General features: G+C 40.2%; 1 protein-coding gene across 3 annotated transcripts; it reads left to right on the top strand.

The window, feature by feature from the left end:
* The first annotated feature begins 3024 nt into the window (after nt 1-3024).
* LOC101960968 (ADP-ribosylation factor 2) lies at nt 3025-22918 on the top strand. Of its 3 annotated transcripts, none has more exons than XM_040268665.2 (6): nt 3025-3166; nt 5823-5988; nt 12678-12788; nt 15364-15396; nt 19330-19454; nt 21142-22918. In XM_040268665.2, the coding sequence occupies exons 2-6, from the start codon at nt 5841-5843 to the stop codon at nt 21301-21303; spliced, it is 579 nt and encodes a 192-aa protein (XP_040124599.1). In that variant the 5' UTR covers nt 3025-3166; nt 5823-5840; the 3' UTR covers nt 21304-22918. The 3 variants fall into 3 exon arrangements, with proteins under 3 accessions (XP_040124599.1, XP_040124598.1, XP_005328209.1); XM_040268664.2 differs by having other exon boundaries at nt 3104-3215; XM_005328152.5 differs by lacking the exon at nt 15364-15396 and having other exon boundaries at nt 3104-3215.
* The last annotated feature ends 955 nt before the right edge of the window (nt 22919-23873 follow it).

The following is a 23873-nucleotide window of genomic DNA, read 5'->3' as shown; positions in this document are numbered from 1 at the left end:
AAGATCATTGTGGGTATGCTCTTCAAAGCGCTAGCAGGACCCCAGTTTCTTCCTTGCTTGCTCATTCTCTTTCTCTTTGCTCCTGCCAAGAAGTGAACTGGCTTCTTTGGTCACATACTCCTGCCATGATATATTGTGCTGCCACAGGCCCAAAGCAGCAGGGCCAATCTTCCATTGACTGAAAGCTCCAAAACCATGAGCCAAAGTAAACCATTCCTCTTTTTAAGTTGATTATTGCAGATATTTTGTTATACTAATGCAAAAGTGACCAACACAAATATACGTGTATAAAAGTTATACATTATTGTGTGTATGTTCATCTGATTGTAATTATTCCACACCCAAATGTGACATAGTCAGGGACTTTGTTTTATTCAGGCTTACTGCAGAACTTGGGAAAATAATGAGTATTCTCAGGTTGTCAGGGGTAAATTTCCATCACTATCCACTCCAAAATTCTTTCTGTAGATACAAACAATGGTAGGTAAAAATCTTCCCTCTACTATTTCAGCTTCTTTTCAGGTTATGATGACCCCATTCAAACAAACAACCTTTAGAGTTGCTAACAATTTTACATCTTTGCCTTGGAAATCAATAGATTTTCAAGTTAGCAAAAAAAAAATAAATAGATTAATAAATAAATAAACAAAACCTTTCCATTTATGTATAATATGTCAAAATACATTCTACTGTCATGTATCTCCAGAAAGAACAATGACAACAAAAGACCTAGTCCGGTCATTGGACAAAAAACAAAACAAAACAAAACAAAATTCACGTGTGTGTGTGTGTGTGTGTGTGTGTGTGTGTGTGTGTGTGTGTGTGTGTGTTTTCTGGGAATTGAACCCAGAGGTGCTCTACCTCTGAGCTAAATAAAGGCAATGGAATTTTATTCAGTACTAAAAGAAAATGAGCTATCAAGCCGTAAAGAGACAAGGAGGAAACTTAAATACATATTACAAGGTGAAAGAAGCCAATCTGAAAAAGCTACATATTACATTGTTTCAACAATATGACATTCTGGAAAAGGCAGAACTATGCAGACAGTAAGTAAAAAGATTAGCAGTTTTCAGGGATTAATGGAGAGGGAAGAAGTATGAACAGGTGGAACACAGAGGATTTTTAGGAAAGTGAAACTATTTTTTTTCAGCACTGGGGATTAAATCCAGGGACACTCTCCCACTGAGCAATATCCTGAGCCCTTTTTACTTTTTTTTAAGTTGCTGAGGCTTCCTTGAATTTGTGATCCTCTTGCTTCAACCTCCCAAATTGCTGGGAGTATAGGCAGTGAAATTATTTCTGCATGGTAAATAATAGTAATTATGTAATATGTATTCAGAACCTTAAACTTCATGTTTTGACCAAGTGATTCCAATTTTGGAATTCTTTTTTTTAATATTGATTTTTTTAGTTGTAGTTGGACACAATACCTTTATTTTATTTATTTATTTTTATGTGTTGCTGAGGATTGAACCCAGGGCCTCACATGTGCTTGGGCAAGTGCTCTACCACTAAGCCACAACCCCAGCCCTTGGAATTCTTTTATACAAAAAGTAGTGAGGAATAGAGGAAGGAAAAAATTATGTTTACTGCAACATTATTCATAATAGAAAAACTTAGAAACCAGCTAAATGTTGAACTGCATGAAAATTATTATTTAATTAGGATACATTCATATGATGGAATATCATGCATCTATCAAAAATGATGTCCAAGGAAATGTTGAATAGTGTGGAAATGCTCAAATTAAAATAAATGGGAAAATACAAGAAAAATTTAAAAACACACACAAAAAATACAAATTGTATATATCTGAACTATGTGAAACTTGCATAGAAAAATGATGATAAAGAGATAAACCAAAATGATAGAATTGTTTTTGGATGGTAGGATAGGTAATTATTTATTTCCTTCTTTCTCTCCTCCTTCTCTTCACAGTGCTCACCTCCGCCCCTCAGAGATGTCTTTTTCCCCATGTACTTTAATCAATGTTTGTCTCTTTTTATATACATAAATATATACACTTAAAATTTTAAGAAATCATGTAGAAAAACTCATATATATTTATATTTACCTTTATATATTTCATTGTAACAAGAAGAGAAAGAACTTGATTAAAAGATTGAAGTGGAATGGGACTGTGGCTCCGTGGTAAAGCACGCTTGTCTGTACGTGTAACACACTGGGTTAAAACCTCAGCACCACATAAAAATTTAAAAAATAAAATAAAGGTAGTGTATTCATCGACAACTTTTAAAAAATTAAAAAAAAAAAAATCTAAGTGCCAAACAGACCCAGGCTTGAATAACTTCCAGGCTACTTAACTTTCATCTTTGTAAAATGGCAGTGATTGTTTGTAACTCGTTGGAACGATATGGTCATGCAGGTAAAGTCCTTGACATAGTTCTTGGTGCATATTATACGTTTAATAGTTGTTATTTTGATCGTTTCAGTTATATAGTATTTATAGGCGTTTACCTTTCTAGCTAAACAAGTTGACAGGAGACTGAATTACTGAAAGCATTTCTCAAGGAAAGGCTATGGTTGGGGACCTCTGGACATCTACATTTTCTCACACCTGTTGAAAATCCGTTTGCAAGCAGAGCGGCAGTCAGCCTTCAGACTGAATAGGAAACCTTCTTTAGGACTACTTTCGGTGCTAGTGTCTGAGTATTTCCCGTAAGGAACACCGCCCAACTAGTTTCTACTTTTAGCTCAACCCGGCAAATTTCCTTAAATATCACAATGAATCCGGCCCCGCCCACATACCTGCACCGGGTTGGTCTACACGTTCCCGGGGTTAGTTCAACCCTTGAGAGTTTTCCGAGTTCATTGGCGGGGCAAATCGGAAATCCTTTGACTTTTCTGATTGGTCGCGCTTGCCACCGAGGTGGGGCACATGGGCGTGATTTGCCGGGACGCGGGGAGCTGTCATTGGACTATGAACCCGGCATTTCTAGAGCTTCGTGCCGTCGCCTAGGTCGCGGGGGTCGGACCTCCTCCCGCCCAAGCCCTTATTGTCCTTTGCATTGGTCAGACGTGTCGTCACTCACGGAACTTGGAGATCATTGGCGCAAGGGCTCCACAAAGCCGTGGATGATTGGTTGATTACTATTCCCGCCCCCAGCTAGTCGCCATTTTGCTGAGGGGAGCCGAAATCCTAAAGGTAACAGAGTCAGTAGGTGTGCCTGTATTGGTGCTGACTGAGGCGACCGGTGAGTCGTGGGATGGAGGGGGACAGCCGCTCTCAATACCTGGCTAGGTTTCCGACCCACGGCGGCCGAGAAACTGGACAACAGCGGTGGCCTGCCTGAAGGGGTTGTGGTCTGCTGTTCCTTCCCCGCCCTCTGTAGGGCCAGGCAGCCGGAACCCAGAGACGCCGGGCTGGCTTCGTCGCGTAGCCCTCTTGCTTTCCCAAGGGCCCATAGATTGAGAGGCAGCGGCCTGGCGGCCGGGGCAGAAAGGGTACTCGGCTGCCTTACCCGGCCCCACGCCCCCGGCCGCTGTTCACTCTCACCTTGGCCATGGCTCTCGCTCATGCCCTTGAGGTCTTGCCGTCGTTTCTCCCCCGTGGTCATTTGCTGCTTGTGTCGAGGGAGGGTGAGCATGCCTAAGAGGCTCTGTGGTTGACGATGTCTTATTTTAGAGGGTCTCCAGCGGAGCCTGGGTGTCTGGGACCTCGCGCATAGGAGTAGGAAGGCGAGGGAAGAGAAGCAATGGGGGAAAACCGGGAGGATTGCAGTGTAGGGTTGGGCAGGGGTAATGTGACATTACCTGCCTCTAGGGACCTCTAACGGGAAGTACCTTACCTCCCACAGCGTGTTCCTTACAGTTTTCCTGTCTGTGGGACTTGTCCTTATGTCGGAAACCAGGGAAAGGGATCACTAGTTTTGTTGACCAACAGATTCTGAATGTTTCAGTCACTGGACTGTTTTATTTTAGACCTGTAATAAACCTTTTATAAATGATTAAAGCAGTCATTCTTTGGTCACTGTTCCTCATTTGTGTACAGGAGAAATGCCATATTCGCTTTCTCCCCTAGAATGTAATGGTGTGTACTTGGACATAATCCATGATGTTAAGCTATTGTAGGAAACTTGAATTTCAGAGGTGGTGCCTCTGGAATTTAGTGACTTCCCCTCTGAGGTCGCTGGTGTCTGGATGAATAGGAGTGGCTGACCTGACCTTATTGCATCTTTTTCTCCCTCCCCTTAGTAAAGCTTTCTTTGGTTAGCAATTTAAAAGGAAAATCATACACTCTGGAACAAGGATGTATGTCGTTTGTCTTTTTGAACAGCCTTTATCGACTTCCAAGAGCTTAGTTAGAAGTGTAAAAAATGTACTATACTACTTTTTGTGGGGGTGGGGTGGGTACTGGGGATTGGACCCAGGGGCGCTTAACCACTGAGCCACATCCACAGTCCCTTTTTATATATTATTTAGAGAAAGCCTCACTGAGTTGCTTAGGCTGCCTTTGAACTTGGATCCTCTGTTCTGTGGAGCGGCTGTTCTGTGTGCAACTGCGCCCAGCTTTTTAAGTCCTTCATTGGAATATCAGGCTGATGATTCAAATAGGTTGATCTATTAAAGAATAAAGAGTGTAAATTTCTACAAAGCTAGCCTGACTTTGCTATTGCTTTTACTTTATATATCCTGCCAGGTGCTTTGCTGAAAAATAAAATATTGAATATTTATGCTGTTAGAAGTCAATTTAGTAATTAACTTTTGGGGAGTAATGGAAGGGTAGAACACAAGGAGAATCTGTACTGGTAATCATCTTTTTTTGATCTGGTAACATAGGTGAGTTTGGTTCATGAAAATTCATTGAATTTACAGTAATCTGTAAGTAAATTATACTAAAATAAAAAGTTTTAAAAACTGGTGAGGGTTACCCCATAGAATATTGGATACTACCATTACTCCTCAACTCTGTCTAGTTAATTTTTCTCTTGGGAATGCAGTATCAAGTGATGGATTTCATCAACTCAGAAATTTCTTTTGGTTCTTTTCTGGGTACTGGTATTGTGTGTTAGCCAAAGGCAGCTGCAGTTTCCAAGAAATTGTTATTTACCTGCCTTAAGGACTTAGCTTTATATTGTATAAAATAGCCAGGTATACCAATAATTCCAGGCTGAGGCAGAAGGATCACAATTCAAGGTCAGCCATGGCAATTTAACAAGACCCTGTGGCAACATAAAAATAAAAAGGACTGGGGATGTAGGTCAGTGGTAGAGTACCCCTGAGTTCCATCCCTAATACCACACACACACACACACACACACACACACAGTTCCATGTTATATAAAATAAACAGATTCTCGGCTTCCTAAATTCTCATTTCAAGAGAGTTTAGAACAAGGTATAGATGTGTATGATGTGACATTGCTTTCAAACTTAAGACAACTAAAGGTTACCACAATAGTATAGCATTGAGGCTGTGTTTCTACATATCCCACTTGGAAGCTTCTGTGGAAAATAGAATTTTCTTTTTTTTTTTTTTTTAAACATCAGTGGACTTTTATTTTATTCATATATTTGTATGTGGTGCTGAGAATCGAACCCAGTGCCTCACACATGCTAGGCAAGTGCTCTTCCACTGAGCCACAGCCCCAGCCCGAAAATAGAATTTTCTGGCAAGGCATCAAAAGGCTTAGTTGAGTTTCTCTTTGAAAATGAGATACACTATTCCTTATTGGCCAAACTGTATTTAACATTCTTTAAGTTTACTAGGAGCTGCCTCTAAATGCAACCTAGAGTTTATGTATTTTGCTTTTATATCTCAGCAAAGAATAATTATTTGACTTGTTTTTCTTTTCTTTCAGTTACAGAATTAAATTACAATGGGGAATGTTTTTGAAAAGCTGTTTAAAAGTCTATTTGGGAAAAAAGAGATGCGGATTCTTATGGTGGGTTTGGATGCAGCCGGAAAAACCACCATCTTGTATAAATTGAAGTTGGGAGAGATTGTGACTACCATCCCTACAATAGGTATGTGAACAAATGTGGGGAATTCCAATTTACAAGTTTACAATATCGTATATAATACTTTAACACGCTTCTTATATTATTGAATATTTTGTTTTGGAAATCTTTTCTGCTCCAAGAGCATAAACAACTTCTTCTTTTTTTTTTGGTACTGAGAATTGAATCTGGGAGCACTCTACCACTGAGCTATATCCCCAGTCCTTTTTATTTTTATTTTGAGACAGGATCTCGATAAGTTGATGAGGTTGGCCTTGAACTTGCGATCGATCCTCCTATCTTAGTGTACAGAGTTGCTGGGTTGCTGGGATTATAGGCATGGATCACTGCACCTAGCCAAGAGCATAAACTTTTTGAGGCCCCAAACCAGGTTATATATATTTTTCCCAGTCGCTCTTCAGAGTCTTTAGAACATTCCTAGGTTTATAGGAGAATCATATGAACATATTTAGGCTAAGCAAATCTAGCCCTATCTGCTTGGCAAAGAAGAAAAGGATAGTAATAATTAAAACAGCGAGGAGAGTTCTGCCGTTTCTCTCAGTGTGGGTCCCAGCATAAACCTGAGATGAGAGCTGGGCATCTGCTGCTGCCTCCTCAGTCAGCCTCCATTCCAGCTGGCCTCTCTCAGTGCCTCTCTCTTCCCACTAAGTGCCTCCTAGTGTTTAAATGGAGTGTGATTTCTTCTCTTCACTCTGGCTCAAGCCAACTACTCGAGATAGTGTCCAAGTAAGACAGTTGACAATCTGGTGTGTTGGTCTTACTGTGGATGAGCACTGATTTTATGGGCTCTTTAAGGGATTTGCTAAGACAGTTTTGACAGAACTTAATCTTTGTCTTGTGAACTGCCTGGAGAACCAGACTCCTGAGTAAGGATACACTCCACAGGACAACATGTGAATGTTAGCACTGGACTGGGCCAGGACCCAAATGATCCACTTTTCCATTAGGCAATAGCTTCAGAGATTGCAACATTGGAAGAAGACAGAAACTGATGAGAATGTTCATATACACGATTTGAAAAATACATTAATCTTAAATGAAAATAGCATGATTACTTAACTTTCTCCGATTATAAAAAAATAGTTTCATACGTACAAAAAAATAGACAGATTTTGAAAAATGTTCAATTAAGATTTTTGTAAAATCGTATGCATGCTATTTTCCCCACTTACTTTGCATTAGATAATACATTTGATCCACTTTCTGTTATTTCTTCCCTAAAGGACTTTCCTGACTTCTTTCTTCCCCTTTCTTCCCTTTACATGGTAAGCATCATTTACCACTGGTGAATGAGTTCAATACTGATGTTGTGGTAGATTGTTAAACTAATGGCCCCAGTGAGTCATGACCCTCAGCATCTGAGCTCTTGAGCAGTCTCCTTCCTCAGTGATACTGAACTTGGCCACATGACTTGCTTTAGTCAGTGAGACATTGGCAAATATAATTAAAGCAGAGACTTGATAAATGCTTATGTAGTGGAACTTGCCTTCACTGAAAACTACCACCGTCATCAGTTGAGGAAAGCTGCTTGCTCTTTGAGGATGAGCCGGGTGTGGTGGCACACGCCTGTAATCCCAGTGGTTCGTGAGGCTGAGGTGGGAGGATTGTGAGTTCAAAGCCAGTCAGCAGTTTAACAAGGCCCTAAGCAATTTTTTGAGATCTTGTCTCTAAATAAAATAGAAAAATGGTTTGGGGATATGACTCGGTGGTTAAGTGTCCCTGGATTCAATCCCTAGTATAAAAAAAAAAAAGACCACTGTGAAACAGACCCAGCACCCTTCTGGCTTATTAGCTAAAAGTGGCTTGGGAAAAAGCCTAAGTAACCCAGAGAAGTGTCTCTGATAAATAATGCTTACATTGAGACCAAAAGAATGAGCTGATGTTCACTAGATAAAGCAAGCAGGGACTAAGGAAGATGTTGATACAGATCAATGTCAAGTTTTAATAACTGATTAGTATTTCATTATATGGCTATATTTTTAACTAATTTCCATTGATGGCTAGTTGGGTTATTTGCCATTGTTTTTTTGTAAGGATGCCAAAGTAAACATATTTCAAATTTTTATTTCCATGCAGTGATTCTGGAGGTGGATTTGCTAATATAACAATGTCTATTTTAAATTTGTACACAGATTGCCAGACTATTCTCTAAAAAAATTGCATCTCCTTTTTAATGCTAATTTCTCCTGGAAATTTGTCAATCTCATAAAGGATAAAACCACTTATATTAGGATGTCTTTTTTGAGGGGGACGGTTTACTATGGATTAAACCCAAGGAGGCTTTACCACTGAGCTACATCCCCAGCTATTTTTATTTTTTGTTAAGACAGGGTCTTGCTACATTGCTTAGGTCTGTGCTGAGTTGCTGAGGCTGGCCTCAAACTTGAGATTCTCCTTCCTCAGCTTCCTGAGCATATGGGATTACAGGTTTGTGCCACCACACCTGGCTAGGATATCTTTTATGATAAGTGAATATATTCAAATATACATTGGTTTTCTGTAACTTGTTTTTGATACTGTTCATTTATTTTTTTGTTGGAATGTTTGTCTTTTAATGATTTGAAAAGACAAACTGACTCATGAACTCTTGTCATGTTCATTTTCCAGTTAGTGGTTTGTCATTCAACTTCGATTTTTTCTGTATTTTGCTATAGGTAAATTTTAAATTATTAGATAACCAAATTTACTAATTTTTCCTTATTCAGTTTTGATAATTTTCTTAATTTTTTTGGTTTTAGGCATTGAACCCAGGAGCATTTTATTTTTTTATTTTTATTTTTTAAAGAGAGAGAGAATTTTTTAATATTTTTCAGTTATCGGCGGACACAACATCTTTGTTTGTATGTGGTGCTGAGGATCGAACCTGGGCCACACGCATGCCAGTAGCCACATCCCCAGCCCCCCCAGGAGCATTTTATCACTGACCCAGCCCTTTATTTTATTTTGAGACAGGTCTCACTAAATTACTGGGGCTGCCCTTGAACTTTCTATCCTCCTGCCTCAGTCTTCTGAATGGCTGAAATAAGAGGTGTGTGCCACTGTGCTGGCTAGTTTTGATCATATTTTTAGAAAGGTCTTACCCACTTTGAGATCATAAAAGTATTCACCAATATTTTCTTCTGCATTTATGTTGTTATTATAAGCAAGGTGGGTATTTGATTATAATTTTCAAGTGGGTAGACTAGTGCTGCCCAGTTGCTCTTTCTGTAATGATAGAAATGTTCTGTGTGTGCTGTCCGTTGTGTTGATTAGTAGCCACAAGTGGCTGTTGGGTACTTGAAATGTGGCTCATGCAATTGAGGAGCTGTGCTTTTAATTGTATTTAAATAAATGAATTAGCCACACATGACTGGTGGCTATGGATTAGACTTTGCAGAGGTAGACAGTTACCCAGTGCCATTTATTGAATAAGTTTTCCATGCTGATTTTAATGTCCTATCACATACTAAATTCTCACTGGTATGTGTCTTTTTCTCGACCACTTCCTGTTGTGGTCATTGAATTCTATTCAGGTATTACTAGGATTTGGTAATATCTTTAAGAATCATTCATTATTTTCAGAAATTTCCTGGCCAGATTCACTTATTTATTCAGGTTGCCAGGTAATTTTGGCAAGTTTTCTGCAAATTTACCTACTTGCCCTCTGTAGGATTGGAATGGCATTAAACATATATTTATTGGGGCTAGGGATGTGGCTCAAGCGTTAACGAGCTTGCCTGGCATGCGCGGGGTGCTGGGTTCAATCCTCAGCACTACATAAAAATAAAGATGTTGTGTCCACTAAAAGCTGAAAAATAAATATTAAAAAATTTTCTCTCTCTTTCCCCTCCCTTCCTCCCCCCTCCCTCCTCCTCCTCTTCCTCCTCCTTCTTCTCTCTCTCTCTCTCTCTTTAAAAAAAACAATCAAACATATATTTATTCAGCAAGAATTTAGCTTGTTGCAGTGTAATGAGTGTATCTCACTAAACAAGGCATGACCAAGGTGAGACTAGAGTGTGAGCAGGTCCACTGTGTCCACTGTCGCTGTGGGCCTCAGTAGTCAAGTTTGGGGTTCAGGATATGGGACGCCAAGGAGAGATTATTATTGTTGTTGTTATTATTTTTTCTGGTACCAGTGATTGAACCCAGGCCTTCACACATGCTAGGCAAGTGCTCTGCCACTGAGCTACATCCCTAGCCCTTTATTTTGAGACAGGGTCTCATTAAGTTGCCCAGCTAGGCTTGAACTTGTATTCTTCCTGTCATAGCCTCCCAAGTAGCTGGAATTATAGGTAGGTACCACTTTGCCTGCAGAGATATCCTTTCTTTCTTTTTTTTTTTTAATTTAAAATATTTCAATCAAACAAATGTGTAGAAAATAATGCACATTATGTCCACATTATGTGTTTTTCTTTCTTTCCCTCTCCCCTTGGTACTGGGGATTGAACCCAGTGGTACTTTACCACTGACTTAAGTCCCTATCCCTTTTTGACATTTTATTTTAAGACAGGGACTTGATAAATTCCTGAGGCTGACTTCAAACTTGTGATCCTCCTACTGCAGCCTCCTGAGTCACTGGAATTACTGGTGTGCGCCACCATGCCTGGCTCTACATTGTATTTTTTTTTTTTAATTTTTACTTTGTAGTAGTGGATGGACCTTTATTTTATTTATTTATATGCCGTGCTGAGAATCGAACCCAGTGCCTCATACGTGTTAGGCAAGTGCTCTACTTTTGAGCCTCAATTCCAGCCCCTACATTGTATGTTCTTAACAGTTGCTCTGATTGGGAAAATGGTGAATGGCTGGAGAGAAGAGTGTCTACAGGGAGATTAGTTAGATTGTTTCAGCAATTGAGGCTAGAAATGATGATTTCTTGGGTTAAGGTAACTATCAGATATTTAGGAAGTTGAATGGTAAGGTTTGGTAGTGGGATTTTGAGGGTGAGAGAGGGTTGGAAGTGTATGGGATGCCTCCCAGGTTTTCAGCTTGTGGAGCACAGTCAATGAGGAAATAACTGTAGAGGAATAGGTTGAAGGAGTAGGGAATCTTAAGTTCATTTTTGACAGATTGCTTTATTTTGGGACCTTGCAGACATCTAATTGAAAATGCTGATTATGAGCTTAGGACAGAGGTCTGGGCTGGAGGACATACAGTTGAGAATTGTTAGTACAACTGTTAGATTGCTTAGGGAGGGGTGTGGAAAGAGGAGAATGGATGTGGCAGGATGGACTTGTGGGAATCCATCATAAGGATCATTTGATGTGGATTTACTCATAAAAGAGGATGAGATGGTATAACTATGGAAATAGAAAATGGGAAGCCACAGTAAGAGTTTCAAGGAAAAGTAAGCAGTAGGGTCAGATATAAAATCAAATTACCTAAGAACTGAAAAGCATGTGTTTGATTTATTGAAATTAGGATTGTTGAGGACCCCCAGTGAGACTCAACATGGTGGAGCAGGTGCTCTTGGGATAGAAGTGACAAAGTAGGCTCGATAAATACAGCTGAACTCCGGGATGTAGCAAAGCATCCTGAATCAGAGATACTTGACTTTAAAAGTGCAAAGAGAAGCTGGGAGCAAGCCTGCAATTTCAGCAACTTGGGAGGCCAAGTCAGAAGGATCATTAGTTCAAAGCCAGCCTCAGCAATTTAGTGAGGCCTTAAGCAACTTAGTGAGACCCTATCTCAAAATAGGAGAATAAAAAGGGCTGGGGATGTGGCTCAGTTGTTAAGTGCCTCTTGGTTCAATCCCCAGTACCAAAAAGAAAAAATAAAGTGCAAAGAGAAGATGATAACAGGTGAATATGTAGAATCAAGGAAGGGATTTTTTTAAAAAAATTATTGATTGATTGATTGATTGTGGTACACAGGATCTAAACATGGTATGCTTCACCGCTGAGCTATGTCTATCCCCACCTTTTCCTTTTTTGAAACAGAGTCTCACTAAGTTGCCAAGGTTGTCCTCAAACTTGCAGTCCTGCCTCAGCCTCCTGAGTCACTGGGATTCTAGTTGTGGGCCACCATGCCTATCAGATTTTTTTTTTTTTTCAGTGGGGGGAGATATAAAAGACTTAGGCATCCTGAGAACAAATAGGAGATATTTGGATAGGGGAAGAGAATAGCAATAGCAAAAGATCCTCCTCTGTTTGGGTGGATTGCATCTAGCACATAAGTAGAGGAATTTGCAATTAGATAGTTGCTTCTTTCCATTCTTCAAAGATGGAGGAAGAAAAGTGTTGCTGTAGGTGTAAGTTTTTACACTGTGTGGTGAGAAGTGGAAGTCAGTTCCACAGGTGACATCTCTTTGCTCTGAAATACACTGAAAAGTGTTCTGCTGAGAAAAAGGGGAGAAGGGGATTGGATTTTGGAAAGTCAAGAAGGTTTGAGACACAGGCATGATGAATGGCAGAGTGAACCAGCACATTCTCTTTTGTAAGCTATGGTCTTCACATAGCAAGCTGCTTTGTAAATTGAAAGTACTATCCAGGGCTGGAGTTGTGGCTCAGCGATGGAGCGCTTGCCTAGCACATGCGAGGCACTATTTGATCCTCAGCACCACATAAAAATTAATAAGTAAAATAAAAGTATTGTGTCCATCTACAACTAAAATATATAAATGTATTTTTTAAAAAGTACTGTCTAAATGTTAGTTGATATTTTGAATTGGTCAATTAACAGAAAATCATAACAGTTTTTCTATCTTCCCAATTTAGGTTTCAATGTGGAGACGGTAGAATATAAAAATATCAGCTTCACAGTCTGGGATGTTGGTGGCCAGGACAAAATCAGACCTTTGTGGCGACATTATTTCCAGAACACTCAAGGTAAAGTTTTGTATTGTATATATTCAATGTATCTAAGATGCTGGAAAAGATACCTGGTGGTGCTCAGCTTTATTTGGACTCTTAACTCATTTCCTCTTTTCTGCTAGCAGTACTTACTAGATTTTTTATTTTTTATTTTTTTGAGATGTGGTCCCTGTGTTCCTAGAGAACGAACTTGAGCTTTAACTCCTCTTAATTTGGAATGGCTAGAAAATAGTAATCCTGATGAATTTCATCTTTCAGTTCATTGAGAGTTATTTGTACCTTAAATGAATTTCCAGTCTCTGAAGAGTTTAAATTCAATTAACTCTCTTAAATCTGTTGAGATTATCTGAAAATCATCCCTCTAGAGAAAACGAGATGAACAAGGATGGCTGGAACCCAGAATCCTAAATCCTGGCCACAGTTCTTCCCTGCTGCCTTCCTGCTCTACACATACCTGAACAGGCATGAATATCCCAGATCATCACCTTATTGGAGTCTTAAAAGTAGAGATCTTAATGTACTCATCCATCAATCTAAATATATTACCTATATTTTGGATGAACAGTGCCTTACTGCATATTGCTTATTAAGTTGTAACTGTTCACATCGTTTTTACACCCTGATTCTCATGTAGAGTCTTCACCATATGTCATCTGCAGATTACTCATTTTAGAATTTACTTGGAGTATATTACTTTTGAAGATTCTGCTGCTGATGTGGTTTTCATTGCATGTGTTTGATTGACTTGAACTTGCCAATCTTTCCAGTCCAAACACCCAAGTCCACCTATCCCTTTATATTTTTCATCATTGTCTTAGAAGTTACCTTTGGACTTACTCTATTTGCAGTTATCTTCTCAGCCTATAGATTTTAGAATGTCTTAGAGGATGATGTAATGGACCCCATATACCCATGACTCAGCCTCTGCAGTTACCAACACTTTGCCCATCCCTGATATAGTGCCTTTTACTCACACATTCTGCAAGATTCATTTCTGATGAAGTCTTTTATTGTTTTGTTTTTAAACATAATCTATATTCAATTATTATACTTCCAAAATTAATGATGCTTTATCTCTAATACCAGTCTTTATTCAAATTTCCCTATTATCAAATGTAGCCTTTCTGATTTATTTGTTTGCATTTCATTGTTTTGTCACTTCAGTATCTTATTCTTACAACAATTCCCTCTCTCTTTCTTTTTCCTATGCTGGAAGTTTTGGTTTAATGCTTATTCCACATTGTGGTTCTGTCTAATTTGTTGTGGTGCCATTTGGCTTGTTTTTCTCTCTGTGGATCTGGTATAAACTGGTAGCATGTTATAGAGGCTTGATCTAGTGTTCAGTTCATTTTGGGGGGCAAAAATACTTAAGTATTTATCCTGTTATATCACACAGAATGTATATATTACAAGAAGTTTGATTACTGAATTTAAAAAAGTATTTTTTTTTTCCATTTTAAAAAATGTTTTTGTAGCTAAGCACAGGGGCATACCTGTAAACCCAACTACTCAGGAGGTGAGGCAGGAGAGTCACAGGTAATGCTGCTTTGATTCAGGTACAAGTATCTGTTTGATCCTTGTTTTCACTTCAATCCCCCCCACCCCCACCCCGGTACTGAAGATTGAACCCAGGAGCACTTTACCACTGACTAATATCTCTAGTCCTTTATATTTTTATTTAAAGACAGGGTCTCTCTAAATTTCTGGGAGGCTGGTTTTGAACTTGCCATCCTTCTCCCTCAGCCTCCTAAGTAACTGGGATTATACCAGCTTGTTTCATTTATTTTGGGTATATGCTTAGGAGTGAAATTGCCAGGTAACTGTTTTTGTTTTCTGTTTTTTGTTGTGGTGGTGATGGTAGTGGTAGTAAAACACATAAACTTTACCATCTTGATCACTTTTTTAGGGGAACTAGAGATTGAACCCAGAGGTGCTTTATCATGAGCCATATCCCCAGGGGGCCACATCCCCTTAAAAATTTTTTTTTTTTTTAATTTTGAAACAGTCTCAATAAGTGTCCGAGGCTGGCTTTGAACTTGCCATCCTCCTGCCTTAGTCTCCAGAGCCATTGGGATTACAGGTGTGTGCCACCATGCTTGGCTTAATCACTTTTAAGTGTACAGTTCTGTGGAATCAAATATACTTCATAATATTGTATAATCATGATAATCATCTATCTTTATTACTCTTTTCATCTTGTAAAACTGGAATTCTGTATCCATTAAACATAACTCCCTATCCTCCCTTCTACCTAGCCCCTGGGGACTACCAAGTTTTCACACTTTCAGTAATGCCAGATGGGTTCATATGGCTTCAGCCTACTTCCCTCAAAATAAATTTCCCATCAACCTTTCGCCTCATGATTTTAGCTTCCATTGAAGGCTGTTGTGTAGATCTGTTAATTCATTAGGAGTTACAAAATGGCAATTTCTCTAAATCCTGTTATTCCTTCTTGAACTTATTAGCCCTAATCTTTCTAAACAAAGAATTCCCTCATTGAAGATTTGGTTTCCCTGAAAATAGTTTATTCAAGGAAGGCAGGATAAATGCTTCATTCTTTTATTGATTCTTTTTTCTTTTTCCTTTTTAGAGAAACCACTTGATAACCCCAGTGACTTCCCTGGTGAGGCTTAGATTTTTTTATATTTTGTGTTTCAGTCTGTTGTAGATTTTTTTTTTTTTTTTTGATAACTCAAGAGTATCCGTTTATCTTGGACTGACACTTCCCAGTTTGGCTAAACCTTTGCAGTTTCTCATCTGAATTAAAACCAGAATACTTGGATTTGAACCACAGACAGCTCTATGAACCTTGAGAAACTTAGCTGATCTCTTCTCTCTCCTTTTCCTTATCTTCAAATGGAGACACCTGCATCACTGGGCTGAAAGGAGATTAATTTTATAAAATGTTTAGTTCTGTGGCTGAGGTAGCAGGCACTCACATTGAAAGCCCAAATTGTTTGAGGCTTTACTTTGTCATTCTCTGGCAAGATTCTTTTTTTTTCCTACCCTGCTCAGGTTTTCACATTCAAACACCACATTGAAGTTCCTTTTTTTCTTCAGTCTTCTGTTTATAACAAGCCTAATTTTACTGAATTTCAGTCACTATTGCTTTGATGGCAGAGGGCTGGCTTTTTTCTAGGTTCTTATTTGGGTGGGCAATTTGGGCTCTTCATGAAATAGTAAATGGGACCAGTTTGAAGAATGGCTTTGTTGTCTCTGGCTGGGCCACATGTCTCAACCATGAGTAGTTTTGGATGCTGCCCTTGTTCTTTCTGCCAACTTTCCAAAAGTCAGGCTATCTTTTAAATTTTCTGTATCAGTGTGTCAAGTGTGACAATTCAATGCATGCTTTTAGCACTCTATTAAGACATTTTATTGTGTGTTTATTACCTGCATAGATTGGAATTTGTTTATGCAGTTTCTTAATGGATATGTTTTATTTTTGTTAGGAATGGCAAAGGGATAACATGTCAGCTTTTGCTCTGTCAACGTGGTATAGAATGCATAAAGTGGTCCATTCACATGTGGAAGGTTTTTTTTTTTTAATCCTTGATTATAGGTCCAGTTATTTTAATTTGTTGAATGACAATACATTTATATGGTTTAAAATTCAAAAATAAGGAAAAGGGTATACAGAAAAAAATCACCATTTTATTCCTCAGTTTCTCTCCATATATAACCACTGTATATTTGTCTAGACATATTTAATGTTTTTACAAGTGTGTGTGTGTACACGCACGTATGTATGTATACACTCATGCTTTTAAAAACAGTATGCTACTCATGTACAAATGTATTTTGTCTAGATTCTCTTAGATCAGAAGTGTAGTCAGATAATGCTAGATGCTAATTCTTAGGTAAGGGCCTATGTTAAAACAGTATAAAATAGGATCTAGTATTAAGAAGTTTTATTTTTGGTAGGAATGGTAAAGGGATAACATGTCAGCTTCTGCTCTGTCAGTTTTGCATTAAAGACTAAGAATCTTCTTGGCTTGTTATGATTAAGAGTCCAGAATTGCTGGTAACATATCAAACATTTGGAAGAGTTTTGAATGTTTTGCTTTCTCATTGTTAGCCTGATGTGACGTAATTGTGTGAATTTAACTCACATGCAGAGGTGTGGGCACTCGTACCTGCCCCCCAGGTGAGTCAGGCAGCTATCGGGTGGGTGTGGGACACACAGAGGCCGGGGTGGAGGGGCATCCCTGGTTTCTTTCCTAGACAATTGTGAAATCTCACTGACGGGGGGAACCAAGAAGTCAACTTGTCCCACTCCCCTTCAGCAGTGTCCCCAGGAGTTGGGCCTTAAGCTGGGTATAAATATCCCTGTGGCAGGAGAGCCTTCTGACACAGCCTGTGACATCTGCAGCGCTGCTGATCCTGTAATGCTAACTTGCTGTAGGTTTTACTACCGGTTTTCAGTTTCCTTATAGAGCAACATGAAATACATTGAACCTTTTTATGCCACAGCCCTTCAGATGCTCAAAGACTACGCTCAACCCCTTACTGAGTCTTTTTCTCTAGGTGATATCTTCCCTGTTATCAGTTATTTTTTATATGACCTGGTATCTGAATGTCTTGACTGTCCTGGTCGTTCTTCGAGTTCCTCCAGCTTGCTGGTGTCTTAGAGTACAGGGTCCAACGCTGCCCTTGTAGTGTTCCCAGGGCAGTCCGGCTAAGGTACCTGAAAGTCCGCTCATTATCACCAGTGCTCCAGAACCTGAACTGGGACAAGTTAGTGCTTTGAAATGGCTCATTTCAAATAGCTCACTGTCAGACAAACACCAAGTTTTTGTTACTTTCACATCGATGACTGCTGAGTCTTCTCTATCCTGTACCTGGATGGCGTGTCACATGCCTCCTGTGCACCTTCTCTGCAGATTCTTTTGGCTCTGCTTCTTCCTGTCTCTGGTGTAGCAGAAACTGGGTTTGTGCAGGTTTCAGCCACCTTTATGCAGGCGTGATATGGTGGTACCTTCATTTAGCCTGCTCCAGGTATCTCACTTCCTGGGATTTCTCTTAATGTTATGGTATGAGCTGCAAAGACTTCTCACTATCCATCATCCAGAGTTGGGCCACATTTCTCATATTAATGTCACAGTCTTACGTAAGATTTCCTCACCAGCTATAGCAGGTTCAGGGTTCCCAAACTACCCTCACTTCTAACTAGATGGCTGCAAATTTTGCTGTTTCCTACCATCCCTACGGATTTGATAATTTGTTAGAATGACTTACAGAACTCCTGAAAACACTGTACTTAAATTGACTTGATTATGGCAAAGGATACAGATGAACCAATTAAAAGGAGAGAGACAGACCTGGGAGGGTACCAGACACAAAGCTGCCATTGTCCAGTCCCCATGGTTCAGAATATGTTACCTTTCAGCACATTGATGTGTGACAGTATACAGATGGCCAACCAGGGAAGGTTACCTGAGCTTTCATGTACATTGTTTTTTTTGTTTTGTTTTGTTTTTTTTTTTGTTTGTTTTTAATCAAGGCTTCATTGCAGAGGCAGGATTGATTGAATCATTGGCCAGGTGAGTCCAACCCTGTGCACCCTTTCCCAGGTGATCTTTTTTTTTTTTAACTACCTCAGGCCTACCATGAATCACCTCATTAGCATAGCTCATCAGGTGTGGGCCCACCATGATGACAGATACTTCTCTCACTCTGAAAATTCTGGAGACAAAGATCAGCCAATTTTTTTTTGTACAGATGCCCATGGAAATCTCTTGACCTAGGGAGTGTGACCCAGAAATGTGAATGGCTTAACACCCTGTGGAGTTCCTCTTGACCACTGGGGGATGAGTAGAGAAGAAGAGTAACCCTGGGTGGACAGTTCTGAGAGTCTTTTCATATGACTTCTTAGAATGTCCAACAGTATCAAGCACTGGTCACATAGAAGTAGCCAAAGGGATGACTCGTCCTTTATCTATCTATCTATCTATCTATCTATCTATTTATAGTTGTAGATGGACAAATACCTTTACTTTGTTTATTTATTTTTATGTGGTGCTGAGGATTGAACCCAGTGACTCACACACTTGAGACAAGTACACTACTGCTGAGCCACAACCTAGCCCTGTTATGGCGACTCCTCTGTATAGTGGCTGTTGCCCCTTCTCTGGTTTGCTTCCTGCATCCCCTACTCTTGCTCCCTGGGATAATGTCCCAGAGAAAACACCTGTTCCTGGGCCCTGGCCTCAAGCTTTGCTTTTTGAGAACCAGCCCTAGAACACTATTTTATTAAACTTTAAATATTTTTCAAAATCCTTTTTTTCTCTGATATAGAAATTAAGTTACTAAGAAACAAGCCTAATCTTTTCTCTGTGTTGTCTTGTTATGGTTAGTCTGGTGAAGAGCTGTAATACTTTTGGAAAAGATACGTGAGGTGAGTGTGTGGCAGCTTCCTAACTCTGGAGATCACCTGTCCCTTCATAGTGATTGCTTTTGGTGAAACTGCACACACAGGCAGAGAGAAGACACTCTAAGGATATAAAAACAGCTTCTCTCTCAGATTCATGTTACTAACATGCTTGTAATTTCTTTTCAGGTCTGATTTTTGTGGTTGACAGTAATGACAGAGAGAGGGTCAATGAGGCCCGGGAAGAACTAACCAGAATGTTAGCGGAAGATGAACTCAGAGATGCAGTTTTATTGGTGTTTGTAAATAAACAGGTATCTTGTTGGTTTTCTGAATACTGAATTCAGAAAATTTACTGTCATTTACAGAAATTTACTGTCAGAGCTCTCACCTAAATATCTAGATATTTAAATTAGAGATCTGCCTCCCTCTTTCCAGTCTTAACCATAACCTTTTCCACCATCCCTTTTTTTGCAATGCGATGTATTCAATCATTCATTCTGTAAATAGCGGATTGAGCATCTACTAAGTTCCCCATTTTATTTTAGGTATTGGGTAAATGTGTGGCAATGAGCCACACAGACAAAAATTCTCTGTCATGGAGTTTACATTCTATGGGAAGAGATGCAGTCAGTAAATGATCTGTGATACCTTGGGGGGAATTGTGGAAGCGACATTCTAAGCCAAGAGGAAGGGAGCCACATGGTTCTAGGAGCAGATGAGTCGGGGAAACAGAGGAGAGATTGGACCCTATAGGGCCTGAGCTTGAGGAGGAAAGCGCTGGTACATAAATGTAAAGCAGTAAAAGAAGAGCACTGGGCTGAACCCAGCATGAAGGACCAGTCCCATGGAACTGTGCCAGCCTGAGGTGACCACTGTAAACAGGCAGTGTTGGTAATGTAATTGGTTTCATGCTATTCTTACGATGTTGCTGCCTATTTTGTCCCTTTTTTGGGGGGTCCTGTGACGGCTCCTCTGACCTAAGGGTCTGCAGAAAGAGAGCGAGCGTGTCCTGAACCATTTTATTGCAGAGAAACCATTCAAATGAGGCAAGGGGTCAGTTTCAGGGGGTTGAGTCTAGCTTCTTGATGTCTGCTGTCAGCAGGTTAACTGGCATCTAGGAAGGCCACACCCAAAGGCGGAGCAAGAGAAGGGGACATGCAAAGGGTGTTTCCATGGAACATTCTATCCCAAACAGGGCAAAGGGGTAATATCACAAAGGAACAGGTGAGCGTAGCTCAATCCATGGGGCGACACGCATCCTCAAACTTCCAGGACCAGGGTATTGTCCATATCATTACAAGATGTAGTGAGGGTCAAAACCTCGCCAGGATGGAGAATGGCCTCCCACACATACCTTTGAGGTCCTTCCATTGCCAGTTTGTGTAGATAATCTTTGTTCTTCAGTGCTAATATAGTCAAATTTAATTTGAGTCAAATTTAATTTGAGTGTGCCAGGCATGGTTTTAGGCTCTTGGAATACACCAGGGAACAAGACAGAGTTTTCTGCCCTTGTAATACTTTAATTAGGGGAGACAGATAATGCATAGTAAACATATGAAATAAGTAACTTTTATAATATGGTCATGGAACGTGCCAATTAGAGGTCACAGGGTCTTGGGTCCCACTCTAAGAACTCTGGCTCTTTCTTTGAGAGAGAGTTAGTAAGACTTATGATCGGATGATGCTATCTGGCTTTCACTAGCTAGGTTGAGAACAGGCTTTACAGAGCAAAAGCAGAAGCAGGGAGACCAGTTGGAAAGTCATTTCAGTAGCCAGTGAGAAACTGGTGGGATCAGACTGGGAAGTAGTGAGAAGTAGTCAGATTCTGCAGATAATTGGTGTGGACTCAAGAGGGGAAAAAAGTTAAAGATGATTTTTAAGGTTTTTGGCCTGAGAAACTAAGAGAAGACTGGTTTGGGGAACATTTCAGGAAGAAGAGCACATTTTGTTGTATGGATACAAAAATAATAAACGGACTTTTGCATTTTCTTTTTCTAGGACCTTCCCAATGCTATGAATGCAGCAGAGATAACGGACAAGCTCGGCTTACATTCCCTCCGCCAGAGAAACTGGTACATTCAGGCTACTTGTGCTACCAGTGGAGATGGGCTTTATGAAGGCCTGGACTGGCTCTCCAACCAGCTCAAAAACCAGAAGTGACCCGAAGCAGTCCATCCCCTGTGCATTGTGGCAAAGCCAGCTGGCCTCCTCTGGGTGCATGTGCACTGTGAGGAGCCTTGGTGGCTGTGTGGCTGGGAGTGGGGGCAGCTTTCTCACACCGTGCCTTATACACGCTATAAGAAAATCAGTATTATGTTTTAAGAAAACCAGTGTTACGTTTTAAACGCTACTTTCCATTTCAATAGCTTCGATGACCATTTTTGCAGTTGATGGAGGAGTCCTGAGGGCTCCCCTGGTGCACAATAGACAGAGTGATCTTGAGGGTGGAAAGGGGAGCTGGAGAGGAGTAGAGACAGGTCCAGTTACAGCCCTGGGTCTGGCATCTCTGCATTCCTGGAGTCCTGTTAGACTTGGGTGTCATTTGTAAGAAGGAAGGAAGGAAATGCCATTTTTTCCCATTACTGCCAAAATTTGAGTGCTTTAAAGCAAATGATCCTCAAAAGAAAAGGTACTTACCATAGTGTGAAGAGGCTCTGATTGGAACGTTGCTCCTAAGTTCTACTTTGGCCCAGACTTTCTGATTTTAACATGCTTTAGATAAAGAAATCAGTGGTTTCTTTGAGTGCCAAGATTCTGTAACTCTAGGATATTCTCCAGTCCTTTCCTTAGGCTAGTCCTCCCATTACTTGCCAAATGGAGACTGTTGGGGTTAGCCCGTGTGAGGCCAAGGCTCTTTCCTGGAGCCTCACAGTCCCTGGTGGAGCAAGGACTCTGCAGGGGAGGGAGGGTGAGGTTGGTTTGTGTTCTGGTGTTACTGCCTCAGGTTGTAGGCCCCGAGGCTGCTGCTCCCACTTCTCTTCTGTGTGCTGAATGTTCTACACAAAGCAGGGGGTTCACTCCTGTGTGGAGCTATCCATGCCTCACTGTCTTAGTCCACCTTTAGGATGTTGGTTAGTTTCTATTCCCAGAATCTCACACCTGTGAGTTGTGAGAAAGTCAAAAGGTTAATCTTGGGGAGGTAGTTCCCTCACTGCCGCCCCTGGTATTGCCCCCAAGCTGGTGCTAAATCTTTTTTAAAAAACATCTCTTGTCTAGATGGCTCTCCCTGCTCTGACTCCTGCTCTGGATGGAGTAACATCTTAGGAACTGTTAGGAGACAGCTTTATGCTTTATGTTGCCTCCAAATATCAATAAGAATGAGACAAGCTAGGTTCACTCAGTCTTGAGGTCTTTTGCCCAAATAACTAACTGTTGGCCACATTTGTATCTGAGCACTTCGACCATCTAAGGTTTTAAAAATCCTTTTTCAAAAAAACCTTGATTGACATTATAGAGATGGGAGCGTAAAGTGAATCTTAACAAGAGTAAACCTTTGATAACAATGAAGTTATAATAGGAAAAAATTCCTGCCATGGTAAATGTGGGGCATAATGTTTTTCTTTAAAGAATGAATGCTCATTGCAATACTGGCAAAGCCAGATTTGATGTTTAACAGTAATTCCTGAGAAATATTTAGATTGTACGCCTGAAATGGCAGGGACTGTATCTCATACTTTTGTATTTATGCTTAGTCCAGTGTACTGGGTATGGTGCTAGGCCTCATTGAATACCTGTGGATTGGTTGGACAATAAAGAACTTGCTTTGGAAGGAGGAGAGGATGGATACAGACTTCTTGAATATAAAATCTCTTCCCCTGCCAATTTGGAAGGCACATGTACCACGGATCCCTGTGGAAGTACTGCCCCCACCCCAGGACTTAGTGGTCATTGGGACTCACACACTTTTCATTGCAGTCTCTCACACTGTGGCTTTGGAGCTGGGGAGTCAGGATAAAGGTAAGTGGAAGGGGGCATTTGAGTGTAGTGGTTTCACGCAAAGACCCAGGTCCCTGAAAGCCATGTTCCTATCCCTGCGATGTTGCTCACGAGTGCTCTTAGCCTCCATATTTTTGAGCCTCAGTTTATTTAACTGTGAACTTGGGATACTAATCCCTACCGCATGGGGTTGTGAGGACTGGCTGTTGCATGCCTTGGAATGCCTTGCTTTGCTCTTTTTCTGGAATATCTTGATGTTCGGTGCTGGTGCAAACTTATTTTTACAAGTGGCAGGAGTCTTACTTCATCTCTTTCCTGCTTTATCCATCTGCTTGATGGCACTGAAAGTTCTGTCCATTCTAACCATGCTAAGTGCTTAAAGATCAGTTGGGAACTTTATTTTTATTTATTAATTTTTTCAATTCTTATATTTTTTAAACTTTACTTACTTATGTTTATTGGTTGTTCAAAACATTACAAAGCTCTTGACATATCATATTTCATACATTAGATTCAAGTGGGTTATGAACTCCCATTTTTACCCCAAATACAGATTGCAGAATCACATCGGTTACACATCCACATTTTTACCTAATGCCATATTAGTAACTGTTGTATTCTGCTACCTTTCCTATCCTCTACTATCCCCCCTCCCCTCCCCTCCCATCTTCTCTCTCTACCCCCTCTACTGTAATTCATTTCTCTCCTTGTTTTTTTCCCATTCCCCTCACAACCTCTTATATGTAATTTTGTATAATAATGAGGGTCTCCTTCCATTTCCATGCAATTTCCCT

Source organism: Ictidomys tridecemlineatus, chromosome 3 (assembly GCF_052094955.1).
Source record: "Ictidomys tridecemlineatus isolate mIctTri1 chromosome 3, mIctTri1.hap1, whole genome shotgun sequence".
NCBI classification, from domain to species: Eukaryota; Metazoa; Chordata; class Mammalia; order Rodentia; family Sciuridae; genus Ictidomys; species Ictidomys tridecemlineatus.
This window is presented reverse-complemented; position numbering and strand designations above follow the sequence as displayed.